Raw genomic sequence first — 13,189 nt, forward strand, 5'->3', positions numbered from 1 at the left:
AGTATTAATACATAATTCTGATCTTTTTTAGATATTTGAGACTGTGGAGAGCTAGCAGAAGCCCAGTAAAATTAAAAATGAGATTGAGATTGTGACCTTTTGAAAAAGATGAGCTTCATTGCTACTGCTTTCCTGTGAATAACCTTACTGTAATATGGCGGTGTATGTCTGTTCCTTCAGGTGGTTATCTTTGCCATCCCAGGCGGAGCAGGCAGTAATGTCCTTATCCAGTACAGCTTGCCCATTGTTGTTGACATTAAGAGATCGTTTGCTACAGTTAGAACAGCAGCTCTGCTACTCATTATTTAAAATCTCCTGGCAAATTCTTGCAGAGAAAGTGGATATGTTCATCTATCAAGAGGTAAGCATCTGCAGTTATGTGATCTGGGCTGTGACAATGAAAAGTGCAAATAACTTACCTAAATTAATTTAATGCATCTGTTCACATGCATATGTAGGTAATTCTGGCTAATCACTTTAATGAAGGAGGAGCAGCACAACTTCAGTTTGACATGACTAGGAATCTTTTCCCTTTATTTTCCCACTACTGCAAAAGACCAGAAAATTATTTCAAACAGTAAGTAAGCCAGTTTCTAAGGTATTAGTGTTTCAATAGCGAGTAACTAGCTGATCATACCAAGTTCTTATATTTGTGCATAAGTCAGCATCTTTCATGGTTGTAGCTTGAATTAATTGGGTCAGAAATCTGTTAAAATTGTGAGGTGGCAGAGGAGAGAATCTGTTCCACTACATCAGGTATGATTCTGCAGTCCATACTTAAGCAAAGCTCCCATTGACTCTGGCTTGTTCTTATAAGTTAGTAATGAACTAACTGTTGGTTACACACTGACTGGCACTTGCACATTTAGGGAAAATTGGATGGTAAAGCATGTCAAGAGCACAGGAGGCCATAGTGGGACAAACCACCAAGAAGCAAGGACTAAGGGTGCAATCCTGTGAGTCCTACTGAGGCTAATTGCCCTACAAAGTAAAATAGGATTTTAGCCTGAATAAGGAGTGCAGGAATGGTTCAGAAATGTTTACAGATGAAGGTTATGCTTTGTACTACAATAATACTTAAATGGAAGATGCTATGTTTATTGAGGCTTTTGTGAAGTACCTGTCAAACATTAAGCTTCATACTCCCTTTATTGATGTATTATCCCCATTTCTAGATGGGAAAATGTGGGCACAGAAAAGTACAGTTACAACTAGGAATGTGAATGGTTAACGGGTAAATATAATCTATAATGGGTGATACTTACTGGTTCTGGTAAACCAGCAGGGGCTGCTCCAGTGCATTATGTTTAATTGGTTAATCAATTAAATGGGATTTTTACATCCCTAATTACAACTGTGATACAACCAATCAGATATTTAAACAGGCCTAGCTATTATGCCTCAAGACTGTATGAGAGTAGTACAGGGTACCTCCTTGCTTCAGCAGTTGTATCTATATTTCATACTCCTGTTCTTATTTGAGCATACTGACTGAGAGGGTAGTTAATCTTGCTTTCCTGCTTAACTTTCTACTTTTTCAATTTTAATATTGGTATTGGCTTTTATTTCTTTACTCCATGGGAAACTAAAAATGAAAAAATAAATACAAGGACCTGGATAATTGGAAGCAGTTTGTCAGAAATGGTGGCTATACTGTCAGGTTTGACTCACTGAAAAATAATAAAGATATTAAGGTGGGTGCCTGCTATATAGAAAAGTGTGGGTGTGTTATCTTTTCAGTTAAAGTTTTGTCTTTTCAGCTATCCAGAGTGGGGAGGTTATTTTTAGTATTTTATGAATGGGATGATCAAAAAACAAAACCATGGACTGAATATACTGCGTCCTGACATGAAGTTGAAATGGGCACTTCATTTCAGACTGAAAAGTGTGTATTTTTATTCTTATATAGCATAAAAGAAGCCTGCATCATCTTGAATCTAAATGTTGGCTCTGCCCTACTTTTGAAAGATGCACTACATTCAGCCTCAGAAAATGGAACCATCTTGGATCCAAACCAGCCCTCTGCCACAGCAGTGTTAAATGAACTTGGAGTTTACAAATTAGCTCAACAAGATGTTGAGATTCTACTTAATTTGAGAGCAAACTGGCCTAATACAGGAAAATAAGTGAAGATCTTCTAGGAAAATGGTTAGAATTAAAATATCTGTTCTAGGTTATTTATCTGAATAAAAGTGAAGTAAAGCTATTACATTAGTACACTTTTGTATATTCTTAAAAAAAACCACCAAACCGCTAGTGCGCTTTGTAAAATATTGACTTGATCTAGCCTTATGCCTTAATCATTTATAATTCAGATTATACTTTATACATAACCATTTAAAATCAGTTGAGATACTGAACTAGTTTCTAACATGGTATAATTTAATCAGATCTGTTTATCTAACTGCATATTTTGTAACTACCCCCAACCTAGAGGCATGTAGAGAACAACAAACTCAGATCTAGAGTTGAGATTGTATTTCTTGTTAAATAGTGCTCTGCTTAGTCAATAATGGCTGTAAGATAGTGGTTCTGCTGCAGAAACATTTATGGTTTAGTGAGTAATATGGAGTAAACTCTGTGCATATATCCATGTTCCCTCTGATTTTTCAACCCCTGTGCAGAATGAATTTTGTTATGTGCACCAATATTGAAGTAATGTGCAGATGTTTACCACCAATAGAAACAAAAAAAACCTTAGCTATAATATATATTTTTAAAAAGTTACCATAGGGATAATTACTCTACTTAAGACATGTTAGCATTTTAAAACTCACTAAAGGATTAAATTTATGCATAAGAGAAATGAAAAAGCATGACTTAACACGAAAAGAAAAATGATAGCTTATTCCCCATCAAAATAAATAACTCACTCCTATGAAGGAGCAGCATATTGAAAGGCTGTGTTTAAATTAAAAAATCAGTCAATTAAATTGTCCAAGACAGAAAGCAAGATCAACCACTTGCCCATATTGCCCCAACCGATAAAAATGAAAAGCAGGTTCAGAATCTGTTTATTCAAACAGAACAACAACAGAGCTATTGCATTCAATAATAAATGCTAAAAGCTCCTGTCATGGCTCCTTCCCCATTCTGGCATGATAAATGCAGAAATGGGGGCCAGCAAGTGTACCCCAAAGCCTGATCTACCAGGCTTTGGTATAAAACTTCCCCCAAAATCTTAAAAACCTAGATTTTGGGAATAAAACTTCTGCTGCCACCACCCAAATGTTGATAAAGAAATCAGGGGAGATCATTTGGGAAATCTTGCCCCTAAAATAAAAATCAGGGCACACAATTAACCACTGCCAGGTTAATAAAAAGAAAAGAAAACTTTTATTATTACAACAATATTCCTGTTGATGGCATAATGACTAAATAGGAAGGTAACAAAATATACTCATGGAGAAACTCCATGGGCCTAGAACTTAGTTACAAAGAAAAGCCAAAACATCTTTAAATAGTGCCAGATCTCAGATCCCATACCCAACCCTTAAAACAATAAAGCCTAACGAAACTACCTAAACCTTACCCTACTTACAGAAAACGAAGAATGGTGTCTTGGAGAGAGAGACATGCTTGTCCCTCTCTGTAGCTGCAGAGGACACACTCCGAGAGACAAAAGGGAGAAAAAAAGAAAAAAACCCAAATTCCTTTGTCCCAGTTTGAAAAGTCCCACCTACATTCCTATTGGTCACTCCACCTGGCTAGGTGTAGTTAACCCCTTAATCCTCAGGCTGCTGGCTAACCCTCATAATCATGACAGCTCCTAAATCCAAAGTTAGGATCTACAAATGTGAAGCCACATTTGGAAAACGGGGAATTCTGTAACATAACTGGATGGGAAAGTATAAACAAATACCATCCCCCTTATTTTTTTGTAGTTTGCCATTGAAAATTAAGTGAAGTTGTGTTTGAAAGAAATTCTGTGTAGCAGGATTTTGTGTCTTTATGTTAGAAACTAAGGAAAAGTTTATTTTAGTTCAATTTAAAAATAGTAAAACATTTTTAAAAAGGAACATAAACATTTAGTTAGTCCACTGACCAATGACTGAACTGTCAAAGAAACTGCATTAGTCCACTGACCAATGATTGAACTGTCAAAGAAACTGCATTTACTGTACATATGCTAAAATTTCTTTAGACAGCACCAGATTGGGGGGAAGGGGGAGAGAGAAAAAAAGGCTATTAACTAGGTAGAGGGACTCATATACACGTATCACACACATGGGCATTAGATACTTAGATGTGTGTGCAGGGAGTATGGAATGAGGTGAAAGCATGTGTTCATGTTCTATTTTATCTGATCATGCTATCTTCTAAATCTAAATTGTGTTATGGAAACTTTAGAGTTGTCTTTTTTGACTGTCCAAATCCTCTTAAAAATGTTCTGAACAACTGTGATTAGCTAATTTGTTTACAAAATGCCATCACAACGGATACAATTGTTTATTTCAAATGGCTTATGTTTGGAAATCATAGTTTTGTTGGATTTCAAGCATCTTCTCAAGGTTGCTTATCGTTCCCCTTCCCTCAGGAATCTTAAAGAAATATCTAACTTTAAAATAAAATTTCAATGCTATAATGGCTGCTTTTATTGCATGCTAGAACATTTTGTAGAGAAATAGTTTTATAGTTGAACTAACAAGTGTACTGCCTTGAGCTTCATGGAATAAGTCATTTTATCACTTTTGCCCCCAAAACATTCTTAACAGGGAAGATGTAGCTACACAGCATCTTTTTAATGTTACACTTATTTTAACTTTTTTTTTGGTAAAGGAAGTCCTCTAAAGATGTTCCTCAGGTGTTTCTCATTATTTAAACTAGCACCAAATAATTCAACTTTTTACATACAATGATGACACTAGTCAGTTTATTTTTAGAGAAGTGAAACTAATTGCCTTGGGCAACTGGTAATGTTTTTTATTTTAGTAGACAGCTGCTTAAGATTGATATATTGCCCAGCTTTCCTGCAACAACTTCTTCCTATAGAAGAAAAGAAATCTCGTTAAGTGATTTGTGAACATACCAGAAACATTTTAGTCATTACACATGAGATTTCAATATAGAAGTGTCTTCAGTACATAGTGTTATCCCTTCCCAAGCCACTATAGTTATTCTTCATCATATGTGGGGAGTAAATATGGATGTGAATGTTGTACTTAATTTACCCAGTTTTCATTTAAAATAGCCTACTTTTCCAATTCTGTATTCCCCTCACAAATGAGATTGCAGTTACTCATGTAAAATGAATTAATTTGAGGATTTTTTGGTATGTTCTTCCCTGGCCACATGTGCGGAACTTGTACAGGCTCAAAACAGGCATTAGATTCCCACAAAGCTATCCAGGCTGCCTTGCTTACCAGTCCACCCATATAACGTCTCCTGATCCCTGCCTGTAAACTGGACTCCAGCTTTGGTATCATAATTTCCTGTGTCCTAAATCTGTGGAATCTCAAAACTTGTCTTTGTAGAGAAAGAGAGCAAGAGGCACTTATAGGCAGGTTCTACTTGAGAGATGGTGAAACAAAATGTTGGTCATGTACATGCACCAAAAGTTCTGTGCAGAAATGCTCAGTTTGGAAATATTCCAATTTGCATAACTTGATATGATGTTCTCCAATTTAAAATATGACTGTGCCAGCCATTGTTACTACTGCAGTTATATAATTGCAACAAATCTTATACAAAATGTGACTCACGGCCAGAAAAGAGTTAAGCAGCTCGCAGGCCTTATGACCCAAATTCAACCTTTAGGCCAGCAATGGACAACCTAAGTCAGTGAGTGGGCCGCAAAATAGTTGTAACCAAGATGGACTCTCAGGATAGGGAATTTTGCTAACTGCACTTGTGTACTTAGAAATTGCGGCATGTGCCAATTGAATCGTAGCAGCACTTTGGATGCAGAGGGAACGCATGGCTCTCAACCTTGTATGGCTTTGCTTAATGTCCAGGATACGTGAATACAAAAAAACGGAAACCAGTGGAATCTGTCAACCCTGTGCACTAGCACTGGTAAACAAAATGTCTTGTGGGCCACACACACAACCGTGATAGGCTGTAGGTTGTTCACCAGTGCATTAAGGGCATACTGGTAGGTAACGTTTGTATTTGCATGTGTTTATATGTATATTGTTAGAGGTTAGCAATGTAACCGAAGAGTTCCTGTCTATACTATATTACTCTCTTGTAAGCATATAACAAATTACCTGAGTGATGGAAAACAGGCAATTGTCTTATATAATACTGAGGCTTTATGTACCTGTATGGATTGAGTAAAACATCTCCTACAGTTCATTATAACTGAAAAGTTTATCACTTCAGAGAAACACAGATGTTCTTGTGCATTGGAGATTACCAGTATTACTCTGTATCCCCAGAATCTTCAGACAAGCTGCAGATATTTATTCTGATCTATTCCCTGAAATACTCATTTCTAGTATTTGGGATATTTTCTTAAATCGCATCATCAAGTGGTAAAAATTTTTAATGCAAATGTCATTTCCACATATAGCTATCAAGGAGACTGTTTTCAGAGATGACAAGAAAATCACTACAGTCAGTACAAATGAATTGTGTCAACAATAGCAAAATATCTGACTTAGTCATGGAAATACAATCCCTTTCAGAAGTTGTGGCAAACTTTTTTGCTTAATGCTCTCCTGATACTCCACAAATAAGAACATAAGCTTTTCTTCAATCTGTCTATAACTACTTGTTTGTTTTGACCCACCTCACAAGGAAAAGTTAAACTTAATCCAATCACTTAGTTTATATTTGACTTTATGGTGATATTTTTTATTAACATAAAGAGAGTGAATTTTAAGGTGGCACGTGCCTGACATTCAAACTGAATTTGAGCAGCTGTAACTATTGAGTACTTTGTAGATTTAAGACCTGATTCTAAAAAAAATCATGCTTTTTCATATTACTTTAACTGAGCTTAATACAATAATTTATGCAACTACAATTGGCTACAAATCTTTAATCTTCTCTATATGAAATGAAAGGGCACAAGTATCACTTTACTTACACTTCTTTCTTGAATACTTCCAATGTGATAGTTGTATCTTCACAAGGCAAATTCTGAGTAGTTAGCCCCAAGGTTTGAAGAGCTACAAAGGTTTTTTGAGAGAGAGAATCCTTTTAAACCTTGAGATCCAAACCCACAGGCTAATTTTACATCCAAAATGTACCGACTGGTTTTTTCCCCCCTAAGTCACAAAGATCTAGCAGCTAAACAAAATGTAACTTTTTACACTTGCCAACTCTAATGTACATTTTTGTAGACTTTATTGGTCAAATATTGTGTAAAAGATCGGGGCTGTGTATTTTTTTTGCTAAAGAAACCCGATCATTTTGCAATAAGTAAACTTTTCTACTGATACTAAATTCTGATATTTTGAGAATTTCTTTAATTAAACTCATGTTCTTTTGAGCAACAAACTTGCATATTAGATCTGAAATGCTCTGTGCTATATTAATGTTCTCATCTGTAAGTAAACACAAAATCCATCTTAATTAAAACTTCTGAACAAGGAAGACAAACCTCCTTTATACTGTACTAAAGTTATGTAGCCTTGACTTGTAACATCCAGCATTTCAAACATAGATTCCAAATTTGATTCATCCACAAGGTAAGGATATTCCGCATCAGTTAGTTTTGCAAGCTTCGCTCTTTCCAGTGCATTTATCAAAAACTCTCTTGGTCTTTCTGGAAAAAAAATTAACAAAGCTATGATGGTATATATTTTTAAACTAGGCTTACTAATTCTTATCATGAATGCAAAAACCGTGTACTGTAGGATTTATTCTGACTTTATACTGTACCAGCAGTGTAACTTGTCTGAAAATACACTAGAGTAAAATAAATTCTAATATCCAAGGCTCATTTGAACAATTGTTGTGTGCATGTTAGTTGCCTCATTTGATTATAGATCCTGATTTTAATGCATTACAGGTTGAACCTCTGTAATCTGGGACTCCCTGGTCCAGCAACATCCATTGTTTGGCAGGACCCCAGATGCTCCAGGACCAGAGAGTCCCGGTGGATGGCTGCCAGCTGGGCTCCCCATTGCTGGGTTGCCTGGTACACCACAACTGGGCAGCCAGGCACAATCCAGCAGAGCTGCCCGTGGGGCCAGGAGCTCAGCACCCAGGAAGCTGGGCTGCCGAGGGAGGTGGGGGGACTGGTAGGGCAGTGAGGCTGGTGGCAAGGGGAGATGGCCACGAGGCTGGTCCAGGGCTGGGGGGAACTGGTAGCAGGGAAGCCAGATATGACCTACCCTGGTCCAGCAAAAATCCCACATTCAGGTCCTGATGGTGCCGGACCAGAAAGGTCCAATCTGTACTTCGTAAAATATCTGAATGAAATCCTCACCCTGGTGAAGTCTATGGCAAAAAACTCCCGTTGACTTCGGAACGGCCAAAATTTCACCATTTGAGTGTAAAATGGAAATAGTGATTTATAAAACACTTATGTAATCTAATAGTTGGCTATAACCTATATTAGCCATATATTTCTAATACAGTAGAGTCCCTATCATCCGACCTAAACGGGACCGACACATGGTCGGATTACCGAATATGTTGGATGATACGGACTCTACTGCAGAGAGCAATGGAACAGCTGATGCCGCTCCTGCAGGGGACGTCCCCGGTAGGAGCGGCATCAGCTGTTCCATTACTCTCTAGGAGAAGCTGCTGCCGCTCCTGCTGGGGCCGCTTCATCCCCGGCACGAGTGGCAGCAGCTGCTCCTAGAGAGCAACAAGGCGGCAAGCGGGGCCATTCTCCTGGCCCATGCTGTATCGGACCCTGCAGCTCCCAGGGACAAAGTCCCCGGGAGCTGCAGGGTCGGATAAAGCGGGGTGTCGGATTATCAGGTGTCGGTTAATCCAGACTCCACTGTACAGGTGACCCCCCCCCCCCCAACTTGAGACGCAATTGGTTCCGGGGGAAGCATTGCAAATCAGGGGCATTGTAATTCAAACCCTCGTTGATGATAGGCACCGTGAACCATCGTAAATATGGGCCGAGGGTGTAGGTCGGGGGTTTTCAGCCCCTTCCACACTTACAACTATTTTTTAAAGTTGGGGGAGAGGGGAGTGGAGGTTGCAACTCAGGGGTTTCTTGTACTATAGACATTTGTATCTTGTATATACAATAGCAAAAACTGAAATAATATATTTTTCCAAAATCGGTCACTTAAGTAACTGGAAGCAAGCTTCAGAATTAATACACATATGCTGACTATTCTATAGAACCTGGCAGAGGCATTGAGGGGAAACTGCTAGCTTATTATCACGGCCCTGAGTATACTATATGATATATTACATCTAAGTTATGACAAGGGCAGGTTCTTGTAATTATTTAGCAGTGCTGCACTGAATTCTGCAGCAAAATGATTTTGAGCCCTTAACCTTCTGTTTTAATGAAGTAATTCTAAAAAAAAATTGAAATGTGAAAATGTATCACTAATGCCTGCAATAAAATTTGAGACACATCAGATTCTTGCAGAACAAATATTCCAGAGGTATAATGATCTGTGGAAAAATTATAACATACTTTAAAAAACTCTTAATTAAATGATTTCTAAAATTGCCCATTGATGTTTCTTGTTAAATTTACAGCTAAGGTAATTTAAGGTAATGGCTATAAAAAATAATACAATTAAAAAATCATTTACTATATATTAATAAAAGTTGTATGGAACCTTAAGTGTGCTAATGATATGGCTCTACTTCATATCACTTGTGACAGACAGTACATAAGCTATATGGCCCTACATGCTGCTACTCCCTACCACAACCCTCCATCTGCATGTAGCTACAGGCACCGGAGGAAGTCTCTGGAGGGGAGGCAGCAAGGTAAGGCTTCAGCTCCGTATTTTGACTTTCAGTTTAGAGCGACTGTACAAATATTATTCAGCCTTTGCAGGGCCGTCCTTAGGCATAGGCAGAATAGGCAGTTGCGTAGGGCACCACTCTGCCGGTCGGGAAGCAGTGCAAAAAGCTGGCACTCCCCTACCCCCTCTGAAAGAGAAAGTGCCAGTTAGCCAGCTGCTTAAAGAAGCAGTAGACTTGTTTCCCATTCCTCCCAGGTGATGCAGAGGCAGGGGCAGAGGGAACAGTTGCTCCCGGCCCACAGCGGGGAGGGAAGTACTTCCCCTCCCCACAGGAGCCGGTGCGAGCTGCCTGAACAGTTTGGGCTGTGGCACTTGGCAACTTAGTTGCAGGGCCTTTCTGCGCAGTGTGGGGAGGTCAGGAGACCCGAGTCTGTGCAGCTCCAACTGTGCAGGCCGCGCTCTGCCCTGGGACTCCATGTGCCCTCCCCCCCCCCCCCCCCCCCCCCTTGCAGGACAGCATCGTGGAAGTAAGTTGCTGGGGTGCAACAGTCCTGCTGCTTATGCAGCACGCACACCAGCTGTTTGGGGAGGGGGAGTGCAGTTGCACACTTCCCGGAGGCGCTGCAGGACTGTCAGGTACTGGTCCCAGCTGCCCGTCCCCTACCCAAACTCCCCCCAAAGTAACCTGTCCTCTGCTCCTACCAATACTGTTACCAGCACCACCCTGTCCCCGTCCCTAGCACCCTGCCACCCACTGCCACACCCAGCACCACCCTGTCCCTGGTGCCAGTATCCTTCGGATCACATTAGTGAGGCTTGAGTGTGGTGTGTGTGTGTTGTGTGGGTTTTTTTTCCATTTTTGTTTTTTGGGGGGGGAGGGCGCATCTCACTTATGTGGCCCCAACTGACTCTTCTGTGGGTCAGTGATCCTTGACTCAAAACAGGTTCCCTGTCCCCCTCATATATAAAGACAATGCAAAAACATTTTGGCTGCATCTAGACTGGCAAGTTTTTCCGCAAAAGCAGCTGCTTTTGCAGAAAAACTTGCCAGCTGTCTACACTGGCCACTTGAATTTGTGCAAGAACACTGACGATATAATGTATGATCGTCAGTGTTCTTGCACAAATACAATGACTCTCCTGCTTGGGAAAATGCTCTCTTGCGCAAATGCTTTTGCGCAAGAGGGCCAGTGTAGACAACTGAGAACCGTAGACAACTGAGAACCCGATGGCAAAAATGGCGACTGGGGCTTTCTTGTGCAAAACCACGTCTAGATTGGCACAGATGCTTTTCCACAAAAAGTGCTTTTGTGGAAAAGCATCCGTGCCAATCTAGACGCTCTTTTCTGCACATGCTTTTAATGGAAAAACTTTTTGCGGGAAAAATTTGTGGAAAATCATGCTAGTCTAGATGCAGCCTTTGAGTTTAACATAGTTGATTTAAAAATGAAGCCTGGCCAACATGCCCCCAATTAGGGCCACCTCACTGCAGCATCATAACACTCCTGTACAACCTGACCCCAAATCTGAGCCTATCATACACTAGAAACCCCTGTCCTGAGCCTCTTACAACCCCAAACTCCTGCATCCCCACATCCTCAGTCTTCTGCCAACATTCCTGCACCATCCACACATGGCAAAGTGTGGCCTGAGCCCATCATACTCACAACCTCCTTGCCCTGAGCCCCTCACATATCCACCACAATCTCCTGCACTGTCACATCCACAAGCCTGTGACTTGCTCAGCACCCTAACCTTCCACCTGAGCCTAACGCTCCCCAGCATGGAGACCCCCCCTCGGAGCCAACATCCCCTTCTCCTGCATCCAAATTCTCTCCCAGAGCTTGCACTTCTCACTCCTTCCCATACCCAAATCCCTCATTCCCACCCCAGAGCCTACACCTTCTCTCTCAACCAAGTGAGTGCATATAATGGCTGGGGATAGCAAGTGATGGAGAGGAGGGGATCAGAGAGGATGGGGCCTCAATGAGGCGGGGTGTTGGGGAAGGAATGTGATTTTAATGTATCGGGGGTTTTTTTTTTGCTCAACAAACCTAGGGGTTCCTTGAAAAGGGTTCCATGGCCAAATAAAAATGGGAAACCCTGTAGTGGCATGTAGCAGGAGGGCTGGGTCCTAGAGAGAGCCAAATGTGCTGCCTGCAGCACAGTCTGAGGAAGAGGATTGGCTGCTGGGGGTCTCTGGGAAGGGTAGGGGTGGAAGAGCAAGTCAGGCAGAGGGGCACAAGTTTAATAATCCCCCCTAGGGCACCATAAATCGTAAGGATGGCCCTGAGCCTTTGGGTTGACTATAGTTAAGACACTACACTTGATCTTAACCTTCTGGTGAGATCTTACACCTGAAAGTCCACACACACACACACACTGCTTTGGATTCACCTTGGAGCCACTGTCCACGTGCGATTAGTTGTCTTAAAATAGGTTCTGGGCCCCACCTAACCATCAAGATCCTTTTTGTGGTGAGTGCTGCACAAATGCATAATAAAAAGACACCGTGCCCCAGAGAGCTCTCTGTTTAGGACAAGCTCCGACACCTGCATTCAGTAGGTCGGGGAGGGAGCTGACGAGGTAATTAGAGCACTTTTACAGTCTCCTTGTCTTGGACAGACGGCAGCGTCCAGCAGGAAGCGGGGAACGCGCTGCACAGGCTTCTACCCTGCAACGGGGGGCGCCAAGCGAGGCTCTGCTGCCTGCTCCCTCGGCTGCCCGTAACGCCCTTAAGCCACTGTCTGGCGTGAACCCGGTGCACTGCGGAGGGAAGGCGGTGACGCTTCCCCGCTGATAGTTGGTCCATTCAGCCAACCCCGACCCCGCGCGGCAGGCGCAGCCAGCCCCAAAACCTGAGCCCGGCGTTGTAGGCGGCGGCGGGGAGGAGGGGGGGGGCGACTCTAGCTCGCGGGCCTGCTGCTGAGCCCAGCCGCGCGCTCCCCACAGCCCCGGGTCTCCTGCTGGGGGAGAGGGGGTGCTAGAGCCCCGCGCCCCCGCCCGTCTCCTGCCAGTGGCTCTGCGCCCCTCCGCCGCCCCGCCCGGTGCTGCGGCTCCGGTGGGGGAAGGGCGCCGCCGTACCGGGCCGGTGGTAGAGCAGCAGCGCGCTGAGGTTGTGCAGCAGCTCGGGGATCTTGTAGCGCTCCAGGTACTCGCGGCCCCGCTGCTCGCTCGCCGCCGCCATCCCGCGTTGCTAAGGGACCGACCACGCGGCCACACCCTCCACCACGTGATGGGGGGGGGGGCGGGTTCGCAGGCGTCCCCCTGCAAACGCGCGACGCCGCAGCGCGCTGGGTGGCCGTTGGCAGGCGGCGCGTTCCGCCACCTTGCGCCCCGCCACC

General features: G+C 42.5%; 2 protein-coding genes across 7 annotated transcripts in view; one reads left to right on the plus strand and one right to left on the minus strand.

The window, feature by feature from the left end:
* RINT1 (RAD50 interactor 1) overlaps positions 1-4,170 on the plus strand; it is a 31,758-nt gene extending 27,588 nt beyond the window's left edge. For all 6 annotated transcript variants that reach the window (XM_006137555.5, XM_006137552.5, XM_006137551.5 and 3 more), the window contains exons 12-14: positions 181-361; positions 459-577; positions 1,910-4,170. In XM_006137555.5, the coding sequence (XP_006137617.1) occupies positions 181-361; positions 459-577; positions 1,910-2,126 (517 nt within the window). In that variant the 3' untranslated portion in view covers positions 2,127-4,170. The remainder of the gene's footprint in view (positions 1-180; positions 362-458; positions 578-1,909) is intronic.
* A 396-nt stretch (positions 4,171-4,566) lies between these two features.
* On the minus strand, positions 4,567-13,183 carry EFCAB10 (EF-hand calcium binding domain 10). Its single transcript, XM_075912107.2, has 4 exons — positions 12,930-13,183; positions 7,550-7,714; positions 7,034-7,115; positions 4,567-4,986 (listed from the first exon to the last, which is right to left on the minus strand). Exons 1-4 carry the CDS (start codon positions 13,030-13,032, stop codon positions 4,944-4,946), a joined length of 393 nt encoding a protein of 130 aa, XP_075768222.2. The 5' UTR covers positions 13,033-13,183; the 3' UTR covers positions 4,567-4,943.
* Positions 13,184-13,189: the final 6 nt, after the last annotated feature.

Source organism: Pelodiscus sinensis, chromosome 1, assembly GCF_052426305.1.
Source record: "Pelodiscus sinensis isolate ZL-2025 chromosome 1, ASM5242630v1, whole genome shotgun sequence".
Lineage (NCBI taxonomy): Eukaryota > Metazoa > Chordata > Testudines > Trionychidae > Pelodiscus > Pelodiscus sinensis.

What these genes read in the sequence shown, in the direction of transcription:
- EFCAB10 (XM_075912107.2), bottom strand. Translation starts at nt 13,032, where the DNA reads ATGGCGGCGGCGAGCGAGCAGCGGGGCCGCGAGTACCTGGAGCGCTAC. An exon ending in GCTGCTCTACCACCGGCCCG is followed by an intron (nt 7,715 to 12,929) that starts GTACGGCGGCGC and finishes TTTTTTTTCCAG; the next exon opens with AAAGACCAAGAGAGTTTTTG. An exon ending in TTTAGTACAGTATAAAGGAG is followed by an intron (nt 7,116 to 7,549) that starts GTTTGTCTTCCT and finishes AAACCTTTGTAG; the next exon opens with CTCTTCAAACCTTGGGGCTA.